Source organism: Rattus norvegicus, chromosome 5 (genome assembly GCF_036323735.1).
Source record: "Rattus norvegicus strain BN/NHsdMcwi chromosome 5, GRCr8, whole genome shotgun sequence".
In the NCBI taxonomy this organism is placed as follows: domain Eukaryota; kingdom Metazoa; phylum Chordata; class Mammalia; order Rodentia; family Muridae; genus Rattus; species Rattus norvegicus.
In genome coordinates this window covers 78,744,218-78,768,557 of record NC_086023.1, presented here as the reverse complement: position 1 = coordinate 78,768,557, position 24,340 = coordinate 78,744,218, and the positions used below count along the sequence as shown (strand labels likewise).

General features: G+C 40.2%; 1 protein-coding gene and 1 long non-coding RNA gene across 7 annotated transcripts in view; one reads left to right on the top strand and one right to left on the bottom strand.

Moving 5' to 3' along the window:
• Positions 1-11,189: 11,189 nt before the first annotated feature.
• LOC102550849 (uncharacterized) lies at positions 11,190-16,978 on the bottom strand. Of its 3 annotated transcripts, XR_005504787.2 has the most exons (4): positions 16,869-16,973; positions 16,384-16,419; positions 14,890-15,005; positions 11,190-11,380 (listed from the first exon to the last, which is right to left on the bottom strand). It is a non-coding gene; the product is annotated as an uncharacterized LOC102550849 (long non-coding RNA). The 3 variants fall into 3 exon arrangements; XR_010066527.1 differs by having other exon boundaries at positions 14,890-16,419; positions 16,869-16,955; XR_010066525.1 differs by having other exon boundaries at positions 14,890-16,978.
• Shoc1 (shortage in chiasmata 1) overlaps positions 16,900-24,340 on the top strand; it is a 95,936-nt gene continuing 88,495 nt past the window's right edge. For 2 of the 4 annotated variants that reach the window (XM_039111043.2, XM_039111042.2), the window contains exons 1-3: positions 16,900-17,160; positions 20,746-20,829; positions 24,229-24,340. In XM_039111043.2, the coding sequence (XP_038966971.1) occupies positions 20,764-20,829; positions 24,229-24,340 (178 nt within the window). In that variant the 5' untranslated portion in view covers positions 16,900-17,160; positions 20,746-20,763. Of the gene's footprint in view, positions 17,161-20,745; positions 20,830-24,228 lie in introns of those variants that run through there. The other 2 variants (XM_039111045.2, XM_039111044.2) reach the window with 1 other exon arrangement.

Below are 24,340 nucleotides of genomic sequence, written 5' to 3'. Positions count from 1 at the left end.
TGGAGAACAAATATTTGCCCATACTGTAGGTAAGGACACACTCTACCTCACTGTAAAAGCCACTTTTCAAAGTTATTTGAAATGACATCTTTCTCCCACTACCTGTCCCCTCCCTGACATTTCCGTGTTAAAAGACATTTTGTTGTTTTTTTGTTGTTTTTGTTTTTTGAGATCTATAGAGGACAGTGAGCCATCAGTATAAGAGTACCTCTTTCGGGCTGGAGAGATGGCTCAGCGGTTAAGAGCGCCCGACTGCTCTTCCAGAGGTCATGAGTTCAATTCCCAGCAACCACATGGTGGCTCACAACCATCTGTAAAGAGATCTGATGCCCTCTTCTGGTGTATCTGAAGACAGCTACAGTGTACTTATATATAATAAATAAATAAATCTTTAAAAAAAAAAAAAAAAAAAAGAGTACCTCTTTCTTTATCCTTGGGAAGATATGGTTATGTCTTGTGGTTTCCATGGTGCCTACGTCTCAGGCATTCAGCACAGATACACTAAGTTATGAATCAGGCAAACTTGTTCTCTCATGTGCTGACATGAGAAGCCATGTGACTATCACATAGACAGAGGAAGACAAGCTTGCTTGTTGTCAGGCCTCTCTGCATCAAATCCCACTCAATTCTCCATTAACCTTGTGAGAATGAGGAAATAACAGACCTGTTAACCTCCATGCTGAAGATCCATCAGCCACACGCTGAATCACTCTGGAACCCACATCCCACGTTACCCTTGTTTTTCTCCTAGGCTTAGGAATCAGCTGAGGTTTAAGTATACGTGAAATTCATTTTCGGTGTTTTATTTTTATGTTGCTTCCAGCTCACATTATAATGGCTAGAAATGATAACCTTGTAAAGTGGAACTAACTTTTTTCCCAAGGACAGAATGACAAACTTTGTTAGAAATGTCCCTTGCTTGTAGGTCACATTTACATTAAAGTGTAGGCTGCACTGTCTGGCTCTGTATCCCACTCTGTGACGGTTTCCAGTTTAAACCAGGTCTGGGTGCAGGGTATCTGGAACACATGAAAGATGTCAAATGGTGGTGCCGGCGGCAGCAGTGGCAGCAGCAGCAGCAGCGGCAGCAGCAACATTCTGTGAGAGGATGGGTCTTGGGTCCTGCAGGGACTGTCACACTTTGCAGCTTCAAGGAACTATTTATAAAACGTAAAATCCATTCTTAACTTGTGGGAGACATCAAAAATAAACAAAATTAAAACTGTGGAATGTGGCCCATAGAGGTAGCCTATAAATCACAGCTGACTGGTGCCTAGACTGCATTCCTGTTAAAAGGAAGAATTCAACCCAGGACATTTGTGTTGGTTCCTAAGAGACCCTGCACTGCACACAATTGACTCCTTTGGAAAATGTCAAAGGCTTTTCTCACTAATATCAGGTACTTGAGCAGTGTTGACCTGAAGAGCCTGAGTGCCTAAATCACAACCTTTGCCTTCTCATGGCCTGTGACTTTGAGATAATCAGACTTATCCTGTGGCTCAGAGCTTGGAGCCTGTCTCATGACACTCCACAGCATCGTTGCTTTAGGATATTCTTGTTGGTGAGAGCATTAGTACACTTGCCTGCATCCAGAAAGAAGAGATGGTCACCATGGTGGTGTACACCTAGAATCCCAGCGCTCAGGAAACAGAGGCAATGGGGTTGTGAGTTCAAATCCTGCCTGGGCTAGATAGTGAAAATCTGTCTCAAAAATAGTAACAGCAACAAGCAAGGATGAGGCATAGACACCTCCCCATGTGAGGGGAGAAAACCATCTGAGGACAGGTTTTTTTTTTTTTTTTAAAGCTGACATGCTTTTGGAAAACCAATTCTAGCTTACACTTTTGGACTTGGTGACTCCTCAAGCATTCCCAAACTTACTAACATTAGTTCATTACTTTGACAACAACTTTTCCTATTGCTGCAGCAAAATATCTGATTGAAGCGACTCATAGGGGATTTATTTTGGCTCACAGTCAGAGGGGGCCGTCCATCATAGTAGAGGCTGGGGGAGCCTGTGGTCTGTGGTGGTGAGAGCTTTCATTGTGGCTTGTTCACACCTTGGAAGATCAGGAAAAAGAGGACCAAAATCAGAGGCAGATATGGCCTTTAAGGTGTTCCTACAGTGACCCCCACCTCCGCTAGCTAGGACACAGTCCCAAAGGTTCCACAGCTTCTCCAAACAGCAGGACCATCTGGGCGCTAAATATTTAAATACGCAATCCTGTGGGAGATGTTTGACTTTTATATCATAACAAACAGCACTATACGTGTGTGTGTGTGTGTGTGTGTGTGTGTGTGTGTGTGTGTGTGTGTGTCTTTCTCTGATTTTAACATCATTTAAAATCTTTGTAGGAGGTTCTTTGCATTGGCATGGGCCTACAGAATGAACACTAGCGAGATTCTGTTCTTAGCCACCTCCAAGGACAAGGATTTCATACAATGTAACTAGAACTACGGATTGATAGGTTCAATATATGCTGTCAGAGTACCTAAAGATACAATTACCAGAGAGAAGAAAACAACTGTTAACTCTATATCCCTGAATGATTGCTGGGAACTTACATGCTGGTAACTTAGGTCAAAACTGAATTGCTACTTTGTAAGTTTTGTATATCATAGTATCATTATTGTTTGTCTCCTGCTATTATTTCCCTTTTGTTTTTTTTTTTTTTTCTGTGATCCACTGTTCAGGACCATGTTCCTTGATTTACACATACTTGTGGGTTTTCCAAATTTCCTCCTGTCAATGACTATCAGTTTGATATGACTGAGGGAAAATAAAGAGACAAGACATGATTTCAATTTTCTTAAATTTGATGAGACTTGTTCTGTGACTTCTTTATTCTGAGGAATGTTCCTTGAGATTTGAGATGATTCTTGTCTTGTGCTGGCTAGGGTTTTGTAAATTTGACACAAGCTAGAGTCACATGAGAAGAGGGACCTTCAATTGAAAAAATTAACTCCATAAAATTGGCCAATAAGAAAGTCTGTCATGCATTTTCCTGATTAATGATTGATTGATGTTCATGCTTCCAGTTTACTGTGGATGATGTCATCCCTAGGTATATAGTCATGGGCAGTATAAGAAAGCCATCTGAGCAGGCCAGAGGGAGCAAGTCAGTAAGCAGCACTCCTCCATGGCCTCTGTTTTACTTTCTGCCTCCAGGTTCCTGCCCTAACTTCCTTTGGTGATAGACTATAATGTGAACTGTAAGCTGAAATAAACATTTTCCTCTGTAAGTTGTTTTGGCCATTGTTTTTATCACAGCAACAGAAACCCCAACTAAGACATACTCTGCTGCTGATAGACTTCTTTGTATAATTCTGCTTGGTGCATTTGGGCTATTGTGTCCTTAAAGACTGCAGTTTTCTTAATGACTCTTCTGTCTGAATGGCCTGTCCATTGTTAAAAGCAGGATACTAAGGCCCCTACTATGACTGTACCTTATTATTGGTGCTGTCCATTTCTCCCTTTAGTTCTGTGAATACTTAAGTAATTAAGTAAAATATACATTTTTCTATTATTATATTACTGGATGATCTGTTCCCTTTATCACTCCACATTGACTCTGTCACCTATCATATTTCGAATGACAGTGGTTTTTTTTTTTTTTCCTGATAAAACAGTCACCCTATTTTGGTTTGGTTATCACTATCATCCTCAATGATTTGTTAATTTTTATAGCTGTATGCTTTAACTCTGTTATCTTTTTTGCAGTTTCTTGAGACCTTTGGTTTTCTTTTTTCAAGACAGGGTTTCTCTGTGTAGCCTTATCTGTCCTGGAACTCACTCTGTAGATCAGGCTGTCCTCGAATTCACAGATATCCACCTGCCTCTGACTCCCAAGCGCTGGGATTAAGGCATGTACCACCACCTCCTCATGCTTCTTCAGATTTTTAATTTGTGGTTATCAAGGGTTTATATATAAAATTTTATGAATATAATAGGCTACTTTAGCCAAATAACTTCAACCATATAAAGTTTTCAATTTGCTTCTCACTATTGCGGATTCTCAGTACGACCCTTTCCATCTTCCTGTGTGGTGTCACCATTAAGAAATTGCTGTTAGGGGTTGGGGATTTAGCTCAGTGGTAGAGCGCTTGCCTAGGAAGCGCAAGGCCCTGGGTTCGATCCCCAGCTCCGAAAAAAAAAGAACCCAAAAAAAAATTGCTGTTATATTGTTTGCTATGGTTATCTGTAGTGTCTATGCCTCTAAACTTTATTCTAAAATTAAAGGTGATTTATATACCACCATTATAACAGCAGCATCAGCCCGGCATTTTAACAAACACCTTCAATTTCAGCACTCAGGAGGCAGAGGCAGGCAGATCTGTGAGTTTGAGGCCAGCCTGGTTTCCATAGTGAGTTCCAGGACAGCCAGAGCTACAGAGAGAGATCCTGTCTCGAAAAATAAATACGCAAATAATCAATAACAGCAGAATCTTCTACATTTGCGTATTTACTTTTAGCAATGGAGCTACCAGATTTGGTGTTTTTGAGACGGTGTCTACTGTGTAGTCGAAGCTTTCCTGGGCGTCACTAAGGAGGCCCAGTTGACCTTGTGTTTACTAGGATCCACCTGCCTCCGTGTGTGTGTGTGTGTGTGTGTGTGTGTGTGTGTGTGTGTGTGTGTGTGTGTGTGTGTGAGAGAGAGAGAGAGAGAGAGAGAGAGAGAGAGAGAGAGAGATCCACCTGCCTCCGTGTGTGTGGGGTGTGTGTGTGTGTGTGTGTGTGTGTGTGTGTGTGTGTGTGTGTGTGTGTGTGTGTGTGTGAGATCCACCACTCTGTGAGTGCTGAGATTGTGGCACCATATCACCCGTGCCCCTTTAAGCTTGCATTTCCCACGCGCCATCTCGAAATGAGTTTCTTTGGTTTGAGAGCCTAGCCTTTAACGACCGAGAGCTTGGCAGCTCGTTCTTTGTTCTCGGGCAAAATATCTGAGCCACAGGACTAGATACAAAGGGTGGAGCTTCCCCTTTACTTTAGGAACAGGATACTGTGAAGCGGCAGCGGTGGAGGCAGCAGCCTGCAGCCTCAGCAGCAGCAGTTTCTGGCCTTCTTCGCTTTCACAGTCCCAGATGGAACTTTTGCCTAATGAACCTACGGGGCAAGAATGACCAGGGCCCCGGTGGTCTTACCACGCTTGGGGTAGTCTTTAGGAAGAAGGGAGAGGAAAGCATAGTGGCACATCTGCCAGGTTTAACTGTCTATAAGTCAAAGCTGGGGTGTGGGCTGAGAAATGTTGGTTGCTTTCTTCTCATATGGGGTCTCCTGACTGGGAGCGGACCAGCCCCATCTTGGTCACATCCATCCAAGAGTGGAGGCCTTGTCTTAGACACTAGGGAAAGAGAGACGGTAGGAAGCATGTCATGGCTCATGTACCATAATCCCATAATCCCTTGATCTCATTCCCTGAATTTTATTTAAAAAAAAAAAAAGCAAAAAACAATTAGTAGGTTTTCATAAATAGATGTTTCTTTACTTTCCAGTGTTCTTAGCACAACTTCCAGATACTTAACGGCAGCTGATTTTAAAAATAATACTCAGCAGTTAAGGGAACCCCCGGAGAGTAGGACATGAACCAATTCGTATCGATGGGCAGGAAGTGAGACACTAGTTTTTGTCTTCTTCCTTTTTTTTATAAAAAAGATTTATTTATTTATTATATATGAGTACACTATAGCTGTCTTCAGGCACACCAGGAGAGGGCATCGGATCCCATTACAGATGGTTGTGAGCCACCACGTGGTTCCTGGGATTTGAACTCAGGACCTCTGGAAGAGCAATCAGTGCTCTTAACCACTGAGCCATCTTTCCAGCCAGAGAGTTTAGTTTTTAAAAGTAATTTGGGCAGATGATTGGCAAAGTTTGTTATATGTCAGATAGTAAACATTTTTTCTTTATGAGAAAAATGGCCGTTTGCACCCATTCAAATATGCCATTGTACCACAAAAGTAGCCACGGATAATAAAATAAAGGTCTGTGACTGTGTCCTAATAAAATTTCCATTGTAAAACAGATTTGGTCCATAGGCCATGAGTTGCCAGCCCCTGCTATAGATCAAAGCATAACATAGGTGATTTGACCATGACAACATAATAATGATCAATTTTTCTTATAGAAAATGTGATGAGGATATATATATATCATATATATATGAGTCATACATATATGTGTGTGTGATCACAAAAACATCAGTGGTCCATGAACAGTACAGACATTTATACTAATTAAAATCAGTCATCTTGCTATTGTTTGCCAACTAAACAGAACTCACAGTTTCACCTGCTTTTCATTGTCCTGACAAAGGTATATTTATAAAGGTCAAAAACCAGAACACATTATCTTTAATAGTATGAAGCATCTGCTCTTTGGTTGACTGTCTTCTTGAGCTCCGTGGTCTGTGGATTGTATTGAGTAATTCGAGCTTCTGTGCTAATATCCACTTATCAGTGAGTGCATATCTTGTGTGTTTTTTTTTTTTTTTTTGTGACTGGGTTAACTCACTCAGGATGATATTTTCTAGTTCCATCCATTTGCCTATAAATTTCATGAAGTCATTGTTTTTGATAGCTGAGTAATATTCCATTGTGTAGATGTACCACATGTTCTGTATCCATTCCTCTGTTGAAGGACATCTGGGTTCTTTCCAGCTTCTGGCTATTATAAATAAGGCTGTTATAAACATTTGGAGCATCTGTCTTTGTTGTATGTTGGTGCATCATTTGGGTATATGCCCAGGAGTGATATAGCTGGGTCCTCAGGTAGTGGAATGTCCAGTTTTCTGAGGAACCTCCAGACTGATTTCCAGAATGGTTGTACCAGTCTGCAATCCACCAACAATGGAGGAGTGTTCCTCTTTCTCCACATCCTCACCAGCATCTGCCGTCACCTGAGTTGTTGATCTCAGCCATTCTGAGTGGTATGAGGTGGAATCTCAGAGTTGTTTTGATTTTCATTTCCTTGATGACTAAGGATGTTGGACATTTCTTTAGGTGTTTCTCAGCCATTCTATATTCCTCAGCTGAGAATTCTTTGTTTAGCTCTGTACCACATTTTTTAATAGGGTTATTTGGCTCTCTGGACTCTAACTTCCTGAGGTCTTTGTATATTTTGGATATTAGCTCTCTATCAGATGTAGGATTGGTAAAGATTTTTTCCTAATCTGTTGGTTGCCGTTTTGTTCTAACCACAGTGTCCTTTGCCTTACAGAAGCTTGGCAGTTTTATGAGATCCCATTTGTCGATTCTTGATCTTAGAGCATAAGCCATTGGTGTTTTGTTCAGGAAATTTTCCCCAGTGCCCATGTGTTCAAGATTCTTCCCCACTTTTTCTTGTATTAGTTTGAGTGTATCTGGTTTTATGTGGCGGTCCTTGATCCACTTGGACTTAAGAGGGTGATAAGATCGATTTGCATTCTTCTACATGCTGACCTCCAGTTGAACCAGCACCATTTGTTGAAAATGCTGGGTTCCCCCCCACCCCAACTGGATGGTTTTAGATCCTTTGTCAAAGATCAAGTGACCAAAGATCAAGGGTTCATTTCTGGGTCTTCAATGCTATTCCATTGATCTACCTGTCTGTCTCAGTATCAATACCATACAGTTTTTAACACAATTGCTCTGTAATACTGCTTGAAGTCGGGGATGGTGATTCCCTCAGAAGTTCTTTTAATGTTCAGGATAGTTTTAGCAACCCTTGGTTTTTTGTTATTCCAAATGAATTTGCAAATTGCTCTTTCTTTTTTTTTTTTTTTTTGGTTCTTTTTTTCGGAGCTGGGGACTGAACCCAGGGCTTTGCGCTTCCTAGGTAAGCGCTCTACCACTGAGCTAAATCCCCAGCCCCCTCTTTCTAAGTCTATGAAGAATTGAGTCGGAATTTTGATGGGGATTGCATTGAATCTGTAGATTGCTTTTGGCAAAATGGCTGTCTTTACTATATTAATCCTGCCAATCCATGATCAAGGGAGGTCTTTCCATCTTCTGAGATCTTCTTAAATTTCTTTCTCCAGAGACTTGAAGCTCTTGTCAAACAGATCTTTCACTTGTTTGGTTAGAGTCACACCAAGCTATTTTATGTTATCTGTGACTATTGTGAAGGGTGTCCTTTCCCTAATTTCTCCCTCAGCCTGTTTATTCTTTGAGTAGAGGAAGGCTACTGATTTGTTTGAGTTAATTTTATACCCATTCACTTTGCTGAAGTTGTTTATCAGGCTTAGTAGTTCTCTGGTGGAACTTTTGGGGTTACTTAAGTACACCATCATATCATCTGCAAATGGTGATATTTTGACTTCTTTCTTTCCAGTTTGTATTCCTTTGACCTTCTTTTGTTGTCTGATTGCTCTGGTTAGGACTTTGAGCACTATATTGAATAAGTAGGGGGAGAGTGAGCAGCCTTGTCTAGTCCCTGATTTTAGTGGGATTGCTTCAATCCAGGACATTTTTTAAATAGAAGAGTATTACATCAGATTATCACACCAGAAATTAAAATTTTAACATTCTCAATGGTTTTATTTCAGAACTAAATCATCAGCAGAACAAGTAAAAAATTAAGAGACATATTTGTACATGAATTTAGCATATTTAATTATATGATAGTGACATAGTTTTTAAAAAAGGGTAAATTAATAGTTGAATGACATATTGTGTTATTCAAGTATCAGAAGAGTAAATTATATGTAAAAACATTACTTTATAAGTATCTTTCACATCATACATACATGTGCAAACACACCCTTATAGTTTCTAAATGTAAAAGACAGCATAGTTAAAACAGAAGGAAATACACTGAACATTTAAACAATCTTTTGGATTGCAGTGGCTTTTCTAAACATAGCTCTTAAAGGAGAAACAGCAAAGGAGAGAATAAATTTTCCTCAGGAAATTGATAGAAAATGAAAAACTTACCCCCAACTTTCTAGCTACCTACTGTCTTTAAATAACATGACGAAACGTTTGTTAAAGGTGTGTTCTCAGGTGTATAATAGACACGCCAACACGTTGCTGCCTAAGACGTTTTATGAGGTGGGAGGGTTTGCTTTCCTTTTGGTGAATGAATGATCAAAGCTTCCCAGGAAGATGAGCCATAGCCTTGGAGTGCTCCTCTTTTCATGACCAACAAACCTCTCATGATTCTCTATCTGCAATAATCTGTTCTGAACACACGTTTACTCACTGGCTCAATGCTTACTCAGTAGCTACTGAGAGAGAGGTGTGTGCTAGGACATACGGTGTAGGAGGATCCACACTCTGAAGTCACAGTAAGTGTCTCGTCACCTCCATTCTTAACCATAACAAAGCAGTCAAGGATATCTCGAAAGACACTAAGGTCTGGGAAGGAGAGAAAAAGAAATATATAGGTATTCCATATTTGACAGATATGATATAGGATACTCTGGATATTTGAGGCATTTGTTATAACTTATTCTAACTTAAGCTTCCAAGTTCAGGGACTTGAGAGATGGCTCAGCACTTGCTGTCCTTGAATAGGGCTAGGATTCAGTTCCCAAAACCCACATGGCAGCTCACAACTGTAACTACAGTTCTGGGGAATTGGATAACTTTTCCTGGCCTCCTTTGCATGTATGTAGTACACAGATATACCTGTAGGCAAAATACCCAAACACATAAACATAAATGTTCTAAAAATTCCAAGTTTCAGCTGAGACGATTCTTGCTATTTCTCAAAAAATATTTTTAGATTTATTCTTTTTAATGTGTATGAGTGTCTTGCACACATTTATGTATGTGTACCACATGCATGCTTGTTACCTGTGAAGGTCAGAAGACCTTCATGCTTGTTGCCTGTTGGATCCCCTGGAAGTGGAGTTACAGTGACTGTGAGTCACCATGTAGCTGCTGGGGGCAGAACTCAGGTCCCCTGCAAGAACAATAAATGCTCTTAACCGCCGAGCCATTGTCTATCTTTGAGATGGGGTCTTTGCAACATCGCCCAGGGTGACCTTGAACTTGCAATCTTCCTTCCTCAGCTTCCTGAATGCTGGGATTACAGGCATGTCACATTGCACTCAGCTAAATTTACAAATCTAGCTGGTGGTGGTGCACACCATTAATCCCATAGGAGAGAGACAGAGGTGGTCAGAGGCAGGCTATATAGCCCATTTCTGTATATCAAATCTCAGGACAGCCAAGCTACATAGAGAGGGAGCCTGCCTAAATAAGTAAGGAAGCAAGGAAATAAATACATAATGCACACATACAGATATATATATATATATAAATACATAAATAATATGTAAGTCTAGCAATTCATTTTATTTATTTTTTAAGCTGACTCACTTTTTATTTGGTTCATAGTCCTACTATAATATGTTCTTTTGTGTTCTAAATGGCTAGATTTCCCAACAGTGTTGTTACTCTCATGCAATATTAGTTATAGATCAATTATTCTTTTGTATCTTTACAGCTTATCTGTTGAAATAATAAGTCATTATTTCCTTGCTATACTTCTGCAGTCTTATGACACTAATTTCCTCAGGGAATGATTGCTTCTTATGTAAAGATGCTGGTTCCCTGAACACTTGACAGCTCTCACCAATTAGCATAGTTCCTTGCATATAATATGTGCTTAAAATAATTTACGAGGGCCGGGCAGACAGTTGAGTGAGTAAAGACACTTGTTGCCAACCTGATGACCTGAGTTCAGTACTTGGGACCCAGAGAGTGGATGGAAGGAAAAGACTCCCTGCAGGTTATCTGCTCATCTCCTCACAAGTGCCCATACACACACCCATACATACCACTCACCAAATACATAAATAAATGCAGTAAAAATCATTGATGAGTGAGTCTATGAGTGAACGATGATACCTTACTGGACAGAAGGCTTGTGTACTATACCTATGTAATTTTGGGAAGATCACTAATTTTGCTAGGCAATAAAATGTGAGACATTTTAGGGGAATATTACTCAAGGAAAGGTTAGATTGTCGTCTGCTTTCCCATCTGCCCCAAGGAAACAGTGAACCAATTATTGTATTTATTTCAGCCGATATGTCAGAATCTAAGCCTACATGAATTCTTCGGTGCACATAAAAGGTGCAGCATCTTTTACGTGAGATGGCTCACGGTCTAAAACCTGAGTAGTTGACCATGTGAGAGAGGCCATCATGCCCACAAAGTTGAATAACGAAAAAACAAACAAACAATCAAACAAACAAACAGCAGCAGGTTCCCACGCTTCATTTCTGGTGTATGCCAATGTGAAGCTTTAGCTTTCTCTTCTGCACCTGCAGAGTTTCCTTAATGCTAGTGTCACTGCATCCACAGCTCTCTTTCAGCGGTAATTATCAACTTTCATCATGCTGAATATGCTCTGCTAAAAAGTTCTTCCTGGTCTATTGATGCAAAGCAGTTCCTTCAGGAGGATCAAAAGATAGTATAAGAAGTCACACCTATACATTAGTTCTCAGAGACAACAAACCCCTTGTGTAACACTGATGCAATGCCCTTTTCCTTCCATACATCCAGAATTTCTGCACGATCTGGTTTGAGCTGATATGCAATTCCATCCCAAGAAGAATATTTGCCACATTCATGCCACGCTCCCTCAGCATGCCTGTGCTCGGGCCTGTGGGACACTTTATACACATCGCTATCCAGGCAAGAACACTGAAAGCCTGCATTTAACAGAAATGCAGAAATAGTTACTTCGAAAGGATTTTTAGAAGAAATGATTAGGTTTTTATTTCAGTGATTACCTTGAGTAAGGCATAAAGATAATTAAGGCATGGCACATAAACCATGATCTCAGGAAGACTATGGTCTGATAGGTAGACATGAGTCAAACAATTATTATTGTGGTTTTTTTTTCTTTTTTTAGTAAAGCACTGCTCAACAGCCTTGAGGGGAGGAAAATCTGTGAAATGATTTCAGACGTTATGCTGTAGGTGGTGAGCTCCGAGAGCTTGAGCATAGTGGTGAGACCCTCCATTAGTTAGGATAAAAATAGCATCCTGGCGACAATACTTAGATTTTTCCGAAGGAATGTTTAGGAAAAAAAAACAATAAAACAACAGAGCCATGTCAGTCAAGGATTTGTGACTGTCCTTCTTAGCATCATCAGCATCTGAGGAAAAGTATGTTTTTATTAAACACAGGACATTTTCATCATGGCTACATGGCATGTGAAGGGAACAGTGATTGCAATGGAGTTTCTCCTTCCCATGATGATTCGTGATCATAGTTTATATTCAGGTATGTGTCTGGGCTTGTTTTATTTACATTTAGATTTAAACTAACGATGGTGAAAAAATGATGAGATAGAATTTACAGAGAAATGTGATTGTTAAGGCTGGAGAGGTGGTCCTTGATTGAAGTGACTCAGAAGACCTTATTCAATTCCCAGCATCCCGTCGGGCAGCTTGCAACAGCCTGTCCCTCTAACTAGAGGAGGATCATAGGATCTCTAACCTCTACAGGCACCCGCACTCACATGCATGACTGCACACACACACACACACACACACACACACACACACACACACACACGCATGCATGCATACAAACACACTTAAAAGTTAAAGAAATAAAAGTAATTGCTAAAACGTTTCAAACTTTTAAAAATCATGATTGAGTCACATCGTGATTTGGGGAGGGTAAATTTTCCTGGATCTTGATAAGGAAAACCATCTGTAGTCACTTACGAAATGTACAGAGAAAGTATGAGGGAAGACACACAGCGGACTGAAAGCAAACATTCTTTTTGGATGATGTGTGTAGCCTTATTAAGATGGTTGCTAAAGCCAGACAACCTGGGTTTAAAATTCAGTATCATACTTCCTAGCTAACTTTGGGTAAGATACTTAAGCATTCAATGCCTGTTGTGCTCATCATATATTATATAGAACTGAGATGTAGCCAAGTGTTTCGGATAAACCAAATTCTAAATAAAACTTGGCACTTAAAAGCTTCTTATTGAAAGAAAAAAAAAGCTTCTTATTGGGGCTGGAGAGATGGCTCAGTGGTTAAGAGCACTGACTGCTCTTCCAGAGGTCCTGAGTTCAAATCCCAGCAACCACACGGTGGCTCACAACCATCTGTAATGGGATCTGACACATCTCCTGGTGTGTCTGAAGACAGCGACAGTGTACTCATACACATCAAATAAATAATATTTTTAAAGCTTTTTATTATTAGCATGGCAGAGATTGCTATATATTTCCCAACACCTGGTCTCTCCTTATTTAAACAGACTCACCCACTTGTAACTAGGTATGTTAACAGTCTGGCATGAACACTGTATAGTCTAGTTTTTACTACAATCACATGTAACCGTGTGGCTAGGGCCTGATCAGTGACATGTACCATTAGTGCCATGGGGTAGCTGTTGAGAACCTTCCTCAAAAGACACCTGGACAATCTACCTACCTCTCAAAAATTATAAGAATGGAATTATTGGGGTTGGGGATTTAGCTCAGTGGTAGAGCGCTTGCCTAGGAAGCGCAAGGTCCTGGGTTCGGTCCCCAGCTCCGAAAAATAGAACCAAAAAAAAAAAAAAAAAGAATGGAATTATTAAAAGTTAGTGCAGATATAGGGTAACAAGAACTGTCACTTTCTCAAAACATGTTGACATTTATGAGCAAGCTCGGAAAATTCTCTAAAGGTACATTCTAGAGAAATATACAAGCGTACTAGGGTACGCATACCAGGATATCAGTGGGAAGGAGCATAATCTGTAATAGCCCTGGGTTACAATAAATGTAGACGGCTGAGGCAGGAGAATCACGGGTTAAGGCCAGCCTGGGCTACATAGAAAAGCTTTATCCTAAAGGCAAGGGTAGTAGCAGAAAGAAAGAGGGAAAGGGGAAAAGGAGAAAGAAGGGAGGGATAGGGGAGAGGATGAGAAGAAGGTGGGTTGGTTGGTCAGTTCTGGCTTTTGTCTTGAATGTTTCTGTCCAAGGCCAGTTGTCTTAGGCCTGTAATGAGCTGCATTTCACAGCAGGGAGTGTGTGACTAACGTTTTCCCTTTCACTGCTGGAAGAGGAAGGGCCAAGGGCCTAGACTAGGTTCCAACACCCCTCCTGAGGTCATGACTTGGATTATCTAAGTCTTTCATCAGTGCCCATGTCTAAGAGACTGTGTCTATCACCTTCTAGTACTGCCAAGTGCTTGGGGGACCAAGCCTTTAACACATGGGCTTTCGAAGGACATTTTGGATCCCAACTAAATGGCATCAGCAGAAAAATAAAATGAGGTATATTTATAAAAAATATTCAACATTAAGCAATTCAATAATATCCACTGCACAGAAGAATTAGGACTAAAGGAACACAAAACGTAAAGATTTAAAAATAGGCAAACCATCATGACTTGGGCAGAACACTTTTGAAGAAACGCAAGACAATGATCAGTATAAGTCAGGATTATAGTAATTCCTAGGGAGTGAGAGAAGCATGCCCCAGGGAAGAGTTGTAATTTCAAGAGGAAATGCAGGGCTTCTGAACTTCCTACGAGGTTATGTTCCCTAAGTAGAGCAGAGGTTTCATGGATATTTCTTAACACATCTTTAAAATTACACATTGTCTTGTATACGTTTGCATATCAGTATCATATTTCACAATTTAAACTGCACACACACAAACACGGATCCTGTAGGCCATAGTTCATTCTTTCCTCCACCATGCTACCTTCTAAATACTGGTTCTCTAAGCCCATGAGAATAAAGGCCACAGTAGACCTATCAGGGTAATGAGACAGAGGAAAAGTAAGTCACCGGAGGACTTGGTGGGAGAGCTGGGAGGACGGACTGACAGACAGGCAGACAGAATTTTCTATCAAATCTGAACCCCTTACCTTTGGACTTATATTATTTTGAAATGTCCTGTTATTTCTACAGCTAGATTTTACTTTAACTAATATACCTACCTAGGGATGGCCTTAGTAGGGATGGCGGGGCTCCAGTCCAATCCCTTCCTCTCCCAATGGTGGGATGAAGAACTTTGTCCTAGTCACGAGCTCCCTGGTGTGGTATTCTGTCTCACCTAGGACCGAGATTTTAAAAAAGACAGACAACCTACCCAACAGAAACATGGATCTGATCCAATACAGACAAACATGCAAATATAATAGCCAGTTCGTGTAAGGGAAAAGCCCAAGGGTCTATAAATACCTAAAAAGTGTTTAATTATCAAATAAATATAAAGTACTTGATATGTTATATTGGTGAAATTTTCTAAAGAGCAATTTATTCAGTATTGCTGTGTAGTGTACTGCTGGGTATTCAGAAAAATTATCCCTCTTGACATTGTTAAGATAAATTGCTATAATTTTTAAAAGGTAAACAAGACATATCCATCAGTTTAAGTGGTCTCATGACTTGAGATAGCAAATCAAAAAAAAAAATCCCATAGAAATTATTCAAGAGCAAATATCTAAGATTCTTTCTGTGACCTTCAGATGAAATCCTGGAAGCAAACGTTAGCTGTGGCATACTGAATAAATTATGGCAAACAGTTACCATGAGATACCCTATTATTCAGCTGGAGTTTTGGGTTTGTTTATTTATTTTTCCAAGACCGGGTTCCTTTGTGTAGCCCTGGCTGTCCTGGAACTCACTCTGTAGATCAGACTGGTCTTGAACTCACGAAGATTGGTCTGTCTCCGCCTCCTGAGTTGGGATTAAATGCATGTGCCACCATTGGCTCAACTGTTTTTGTATTAAAGATGTGTTAGATGGATGGATGCTGGCCTGGAAGGTTGTTCATTATTGTTTAGTGATGAAAGTGAAGTGCCATTTTATATTTCTGACCAACCAACTTTGTATTTATCTAGCTGAGAGGTTTGTATTGACATACAAAGTATCAAAAGACAGAATCTAGATTTTTTTTTAAAGTTATTTTGGGCATATGGGGAGGGGCATGCATGCCCCAGCCAGTGTGTAGGGGTCAAAGGACAACTTGTGGGAGTCAGGTCTCTCCTTCCACCTTGTGGGTACCAGGGTTTGAACTTGGGTCGTCAGCCTTAGTGGCAAGTGCCTTAATTTGCTAACCATCCCACTGGTCCTGAAATAGAGGTTACCTCATCTGGGAGTCAGGACTGAAGTGAAGGTTACTTCTAAACATATCTTTGGATGATTTTACTGGTCCTATTGAGTCTGTATTGTTTTTCTAATTAACAAAATTCTATAATTTTAGTTTTAATAAAATGTGTGGAAGAATGCAAAATAATGTACTCCATTGGCAGGTGGGTCACAAAACTGTTGCTAAATGATAATCCATATTGCATAAACCTGTGCAAAATAGAATGAAGTAAGGGACTTAAGGCAATGAAGTGGCTTATCCCACTGACGTTTCACAATATGCTTTTCAATATTAGCTAGAAAGAGATATGAATTATATAAAATAAATTAATACACATTACTTCCTGCAATCTCCTGGGAAGAAGCTCAGTGCCAAGCTGTACCGTGAAAAAGAAAACAGAAGTTAGAAACACAAAGGAATGAGCTGTTCTTTATCAGGGGTGGTGTAGTTATTCTAAGTGAGAACGTGTGCGGGAGTGGCCATCAATCAAGATCTAAAATCCACACATTCCCATTCAAAGCCCTGCCTCAAATTTCCTTTCCGCCACACCTCAAATGTTCTTTCTCCAGTACTGTACGCCACCTGGCCACACACCTACATCTGTCTCCTCCCTTTTGCCCTCAGTCGATTTCTGAAGCCACTTGATTCCTGAACTCTCTCAGAGTTACCCGTGAAGAGCTACCCGCCATGCATTGCTTCTGGGGACATCAGCTAATTAACATGGTAGCCAGATAAAAATAAGACCAGACTCGGCTTTTACTGACTTCCGGTTGACAATGCCTCCGTCATACCTCACCCAGCCACACCTCACCCTCAGCGTCATACCTCACACCCAGCGCCACACCTCACCCAGCCTACCAAGGTGGGAACGAGGCAGGGACTCAGGGCCAGAACGGGCTGACGGCCCTAGACTGTCACATCCTGGCAACTGATCAATCAACCCAGAGGGCGGAGTCTGGCCTGGCCAATGGGAGTGTTGAGTTCAGCGGCCATCTGAGGTCACGTGTTCAGGGGGCGGGGAAATTGCCTCCTACTAAATCCAAAGCCGCGGATTTTCTTTTTTACCTCAACGAGTGAGAAGCCGGCCAGAGGGGAAGGAAGGCCTCTCTAGCTGAGGGTAAGGAAAGATTTGAGGAGGCCAAAGTATAGCCGCTCAGAATTCTCTAGAAGGCAGATTTCTGAGGCGTGGTTTATGTAGCCGAGGAGGGATGAGCTCTCGAACCCACCTTCGGCCCACTTCGGCTAAGTCCGTAGGAGCAGGGAATTCGAACGGCCTGACAGAGGCCAGTGCGATTGCCAGCCAACTAGCTGCATATGTTAGGGGAAAGAAACCAAAACGCACTTTCTCTACAATTTTACATGCTCCTCCGCCTCCCAACCTCACCCCATCCCCTCACCCCACCCCCCACCCCCCACCCCCTCACCCTCGGTAGGAAACAAAGGTTGTTGTGATTTCTCTGAGGGTGTGTGGAAGGGAAGACAATTCCAGGATGCCTTCATGTAGCGGGAGAAGATGCAGCTTAAACTCAGATTCAGGCTCATCCTGAGTGTTAATATTGGTAAAACTGATTTCCCCAACTTTGTGTCCAAGAGCCTGACCTAATTGTTAAGTATTTTGATCCGCTATTCTGGTAGGGGGGAGTGGAAAGGAAGTATAAAATCTTTAGAAGTAGGTTTAAAACTAAATTTGGGTAATTGCTACAGTTTAAAAGTTAATCTTTAAAAAAAAAAAAAAGTCTCTGGCCAGTGTGGTGTCGCACACCTTTAATCCCAGCTCTCACGAGGCAGATTGTCTCTGGGTTCGAGGCCTACCATAGTGCAACTTTGTCTCAGAAATCAACAAACAAACCAAAAGCTAATTTTGACCGTGAGTATGCTCGTCTATGTGTTTGATTGGCCTTTAAATATAAAGTGTCTTTTCATCCTATCCCCCTACCAAACGAAGGTGGGTTCAGACACCTGTTAATTCAATGCAATAGAGTTAGCATGTGAAATTCTGACAGGGAGTATAATGTACGGTATCCTAAGTAGTTCATAGCATGAATGTCAGTTATCGAAGCCAATACAAAAAAACCCAAAACCTTTCTTCAAAGTAGTCTGAGGGAGTTGCGACTCTAAAGCTGATAGAAACACAAGGCTTTACACGGAAGGATGGAAAGTTGAAAATAAATGCTAACCATAAATTGAGTTGTAGACCGAGTAGAATTGTGCTTGCTTTTAGTCTATAAACCTATTTCTAGGATGATACACAGCCATAATTTCCTGAGAAAATGTAACTTTAAGGCAGGAAAATCTGGAGCTAGAGCTATGGCTTGGTGGACTGCCTACTCTTTCAGAGGATCTGGGTTCGATTCCCAGCACCCAAATGGCCGTTATCAACATCGGTAACCCCAGGAGCTCCAAGGGCACTAGGCACACGCATGGTACACAGACACACACGCAGACAGAAGAACACTTATACATATAAATAAATTTTTGAAAAAGACATGGAAATTGTAGAATTCGTCTGCTTCAAAGACTGCAATACAGTTTGTGGAAAGGCACAGAGGTGTAATGAGTCTAAATTTTCTCAGATAGCCATCAGTAAAAGGATGCCATGTTGACATTAAGGGTGGGTGCAGCACACAGCTGGCACCATACTTAAGACAGTCAATATCAAAATTCATCTGGAGTGCACATTTGCTCAGTTTAATTGAAAGACTGTAATATCTAAAATTTTCTGCTATTAATTAAAATCGTGTTATATATTATTTTAGAAGTCTATTTGCTTTTAAGACTCCAGCAAGTTGAATAATTAAGGTTATTCACTTTGGGCGGATGAAATGGGTAAAGGCATCTGCCAGTGGGCCTGAGGATCTGGGTTTGATCCTTAGGACCTTCAGAATAGGAGAGAACAGAATTCCATGAGTTGTTCCTTCACACACACACACACACACACACACACACACACACACACACACACACAGAGAGAGAGAGAGAGAGAGAGAGACAGAGACAGAGAGAGACAGAGACAGAGAGAGACAGAAAGAGAGAGAGAGAGAGAGAGAGAGAGAGAGAGAGAAATTAACTAAATAAATGAATAGAGATGCAACAAAAGTTTTACAAAAAGAATATTTACCAGATGATGACTGAAAACGGGTTGACTATAGCCCTCTCCTGTGGATAATATCTTCAGGTCTTCCTTTTTTGTTGTGTTTTTGTTTTGTTTTCTTTTTGAGGACAGGGCTTTTCTCCATAGCCTTGGTTGTCCTAGAACTCACTTTGTAGACCAGGCTGGCCTCAAACTCAGGGATCCATCTGCCCCTTGCCTCCTGAGTGCTGGGATTAAAGGCCTGTGCCACCACCACCCAGCTGTGTCTTCCGGTCTTCAGACTTACACCACATTATATAGGACAAAGGATAAGCCTCAAAAAATGAAATAATAATAGCTCTAGGCAAAGGACATTTTATTAAACTATTTATTTAATTTGATAAAACATTATTGACACACTTTATGTAAGAACATCTGACATCTGAATTCCTTGAGACATTTTGGTTGTTTTTTGCAGGGGTAGGGATTGAGCCACAGCCTTGGGCATGCTAGTCAAGCCCTTTGCCACTGAGCCTTCTCAGCATCCCTCAGAGTTTATTGATTTAGAGAGTACCTCACTACACTACGAAGCCCAGACTGGCCTGGAACTCTAAATCTACTTGCCTCCTCATTCTCCCCCCCCCCCCCCCCACTGGAGCTGGGGACTGAACCCAGGGCCTCGAGCTTCCTAGCAAGCGCTCTACCACTGAGCTAAATCCCCAACCCCTTGCCTCCTCATTCTTAGTGCTTGGATTGCACACACACATCACAACATCCCAGTCTTCCCAGACATTTTAAATGGCAAAAATACCAATAACTATTTGATAAACTTAGTAACTTCTGAGGTACTGTTCTCTGATTTCTATGTGAGAACTACCTTGGCCTAATTCATTGTTCTCACCCCAGCCCCTTTGATTTTCTAAGTGAGAGAATGGATATAATTTCAAAACCTAACTATTTCGTTTTTAAAATGGGTTTTAAGAACTTTTAATGCCAAAGCACTATATTATCACTTTTTAAAGATTTTATTTATTTATTTATTAAAGATATGTATTTTTCCTGCATTCCTGTCTGTGTTCCACATATGGTGCAGTGCCTTTGAAGGTCAAAAGAAGGCTTTAGATCTCTTGGAAGTGGACATGCAGACAGTTGTAACATGTGGGTCTTGGTACTTGAACCTGGGTCCTTGACAATAGCAGCCAATGCTTTTAAGCGCTGATCTATCTCTCCAGCCCTTAATTTCTTTATTATAGAGTTTTGGCCTTGGTTATTTAATTTTAAAATCACTGGAGAAACACAGTTTCCCTGGATAAAACAGTGTCCGTTCTTGCCACTCTGGCCTCTTTCAACAAAATTATATGTTAAGCATATTTGAACTCACCAACTTGTACGGATTAAATGACAAGATAAAATTATATATATGTATATATAATTATATATAACACACACATATATTAATAACAATGTACTTATTTTCCATATTAGATTTTCTGTCACAAAAATAAATGTTGCTTTATACTTTTACCATTTAGGACCCTTTGAAAAAGAAGTGAACGAAAGGTTTGTGGTTAAGAGAGTTCTTTCCCCTCTTGGCTTTGCTATTTTACCAACATTTAACTTTTATGTTTCTAGATACTTCTAGAACTTTGTATGGCTTTGAACGGAAGAGCTATGTTTTCAGCCTTCAAATATTATGCAATAGACTATTTATATGAGGTATGATTTTACTGGCTTGCTATCCATTTACTGTGAATTATTCTTAAAAACATGTTAGGTGTATTCAGTACATGATAGTTTTCAGTAATCCATAGGTTAATCTTCAGTTGTTTTCAGAGTCATTAAAATTACCTTATTTTTTATTGTAATTAAAACACTCATTTGTATGTGCAAGCGTGTATGTGTATACATGTTTGTGTTTGTACATGTATGTGTGGTACATACTCTTGCCACAGTGTGTATGTAGAGCTTAAGATGACAGCTTGTGGGGGTTGGGGATTTAGCTCAGTGGTAGAGCGCTTGCCTAGCAAGCGCAAGGCCCTGGGTTCGGTCCCCAGCTCAAAAAAAAAAAAAAAAAAAAAAAAAAGATGACAGCTTGTAAGAATTGGTCCCATCTTCCCACTGTGTGGGTCCTTGGGGCTCAAACTCAGGTTATCAGCATTGGTGCTAAGTGCCTTCAACCTCTGAAGCTGTCTCACTAGCCCTAGTATCAACCTTTAGTATTTCTTTAAAAGACCACTTTTTGTAAGGGACTTTTAAATTAAAACAATTAAATAGCAAAATAAGTCTGAAAAAAAAAACTTTTGGCAAGTTTGAAAGGAGAAGAGACATGGGGAGTGGTGGCTCATGGCTGAAATCCCAGTACTTGGAGAGTTAACACAGGCCCCTGAGGGCTGTATAGTGATACCCCATCTCAGACAGAGAAAAGAATGCATAGAAGGAAAGAGTGGCACAAAAGTAATCCTGGTCATTGTTCTTGTGACAATAGCACATGTCTCGATGAGCCAGATACTTTGTCCACGTAGTGGATTATGTCATTTGATCCCTGTAAGTACCCATGTGTCAAATATTATTCTGTAGGTTTTACAGCTCCACAGTTAGCAAAATAATGTCCACAGAAGCTAAGTAGCTTGTAAAGATGCCAGATGTGCATTTCAAGTCTGGGTAGATTGTTAATAAATGAGTCGTAGTAGAGGTCATGTAATAGTTCACTGTTCTGATAAACTTAATTGACAAGTTAAGATTTCATTTTTACTATTATATTAACCTGCCTCATCTACCAACACAAAAATATTCCAGTCAACTAAAACTCCATTACATTTTATAGGATTAAGACATACATATAGTCAGCTGAGCGGTGGGGGGGGGGGCACAACTTTAATCCCAGCATTTGGGAGGCAGAGGCAGCAAGATCTCTTGAGTTCTAGGCCTACAAAGTGATCTCCAGGATAGCCAGGGCTATGTGGAGAAATCCTGTCTTGTAAAAAACCAAACACAAACAAACAAAAAAAATCAAACAAACGAGGCATATTTTTTCAGGTTCTATTTATTCTCTCATAACTGAGAGACACAATTATGTGGTTATATGCTTAGGTAGGAATCACAACTCAATGTAACATTTATTAATGTGCTGATTACTTACAAAAATGAAGATACTCAAAAGTCCTTAAAGACTTGTGGTGCCTTAATTTCTTGCTAGCATACTGCATTCCTTGGTGATGCTGAGAAATGTCAAATCTTGTAGAAGATGTGGGACTTTAAAGAATCAATGAAGGAATAGTAAAAGCCATCCAAATAACAACTAGGAATAGTAAAAGCCATCCAAATAACAACTAAGGCTTTTATAAAGATCTTGCAAAGTAAGAATGCTTAACAGATGAGAGAAAGAAAATGATATGAATATCCAAGGACTCAGAGATATCTTGCTAATTTAAAATTTTTTTATTTACTCATTTATTATATATAAGTACACTGTAGCTGTCTTCAGATACACCAGAAGAGGGCATCAGATCTCTTTACAGATGGTTGTGAGCCACCATGTGGTTGCTGGGAATTGAACTCATGACCTCTGGAAGAGCAGTCGGGTGCTCTTAACCACTGAGCCATCTCTCCAGCCCTTAAAATTTTCCATAACTGGGCTGAAGAGGTAGCTCGATGGTTAAGAGCACTGACTGCTCTTCCAGAGGTCCTGAGTTCAAATCCCAGCAACCACATGGTGGCTCACAACCATCTGTAATGGGATCTGATGCCCTCTTCTGGTGTGTCTGAAGACAGCTACAGTGTACTTTTATATAATAAATAAATAAATCTTAAAAAAAATTCCCAGTAGGCTGGAGAGATGGCTCAGCAGTTAAGAACACTTACTGCTCTTCCAGATGTCCTGAGTTCAAATCCCAGCAACCACATGGTGGCTCACAACCATCTATAATGGGATCTGATGCCTTCTTCTGGTGTGTCTGAAGACAGTACACTAACCTAAGGAATAAAATAAATAAGTCTTTTTAAAAAATTTTTCCCACAACTTATCTTCTTTTTAATCAAGGAAGAAAACAAATGCCACTCTTATCATCAAATATAATTTATGGGAAAATTATACCAAAAGCAATTATAAACAAAAAATTTTAGATGTAAGTTATTTCTTGTAACTTCCTTTTTTAGATGAAGTGCTAGTCAAGCTTTTTCCCTGTTTACATGTGTCTTTGGTCCTCATTTTACATAGGCCAGATTAAATGATCTTTTATACCACTTATTCTTGGATGATGGTAACCTCTTATTTAACATAACACCTTTGGCAACATAAAACATAAAGAAGAACACAGTCATTTTTGCCTGGTTGTGGAATAATGAATTCCATGGGAAGTCAAGGTCTCAGGAGAAGCCTGAATAGAGGAGATACTTCCTCAGCTGAGAGAGACAGCTACAGAACAGCAATGCCTTCTCCGCAGAGTAGACTGCGGTACTGTGACTGACCACAGTGTGAAGGTGGGAGGTGGGATGGCTAGAGGAGGGACTAGCCTATCGCCACAGCGTAATGGAAGTAAAGTTGGAAGTCAAGGCACAGCCTGGGTAGAACGTGAGCCAATCTGCAGGTTTATCCAACTGATAACATCCTTTCTGTGCTGCTCACTCGAGGCAGGATCTAGCTGGCTGATACTCAGTATGTAGCCCACACTGACTTCAAACTAATAAGCCTCCTTCCTCAGCCGCCCAAGGGCTGAGGTTAGAAGCAGCACCACCATGGCCACCTTAACATCTGTTTAAAGGAAGAGTTTTATTCCTTAGGTTTACTTTTGAAATCAGAAACTTGTTTTCAAGTTTTAGCATAGGAGACAAAATTTAAGAGAATGGCATGATACTAGTTAATGGAAGAAAAATCACATTACTAAGCAATACAATACTTATAATACTAATTTTTAGCTAAGCATGCATATATTTTAGCCTGTCATAGAAAATGCTGTTTGTAAGACAACTTGGTGATATTATTCTCTATTATGTGGTTCTTTAATTTGGCATTTTTATATCAAACATACTGCCTTAAAATTTATATCAACTTATGACAATAATATTCTGAACATTGGTAAATAGTATATGTTAAAATTATTTTACCTTTTCATACAGAACACAGTTAAAGAAAGGCTTTACAGAGATGCTTTATTGCTTCAGATCCCTTCATGTTTAAATCAAGATAGAAAAATTATTGATGATAAATATAGGAGTCCATGGACAAGAG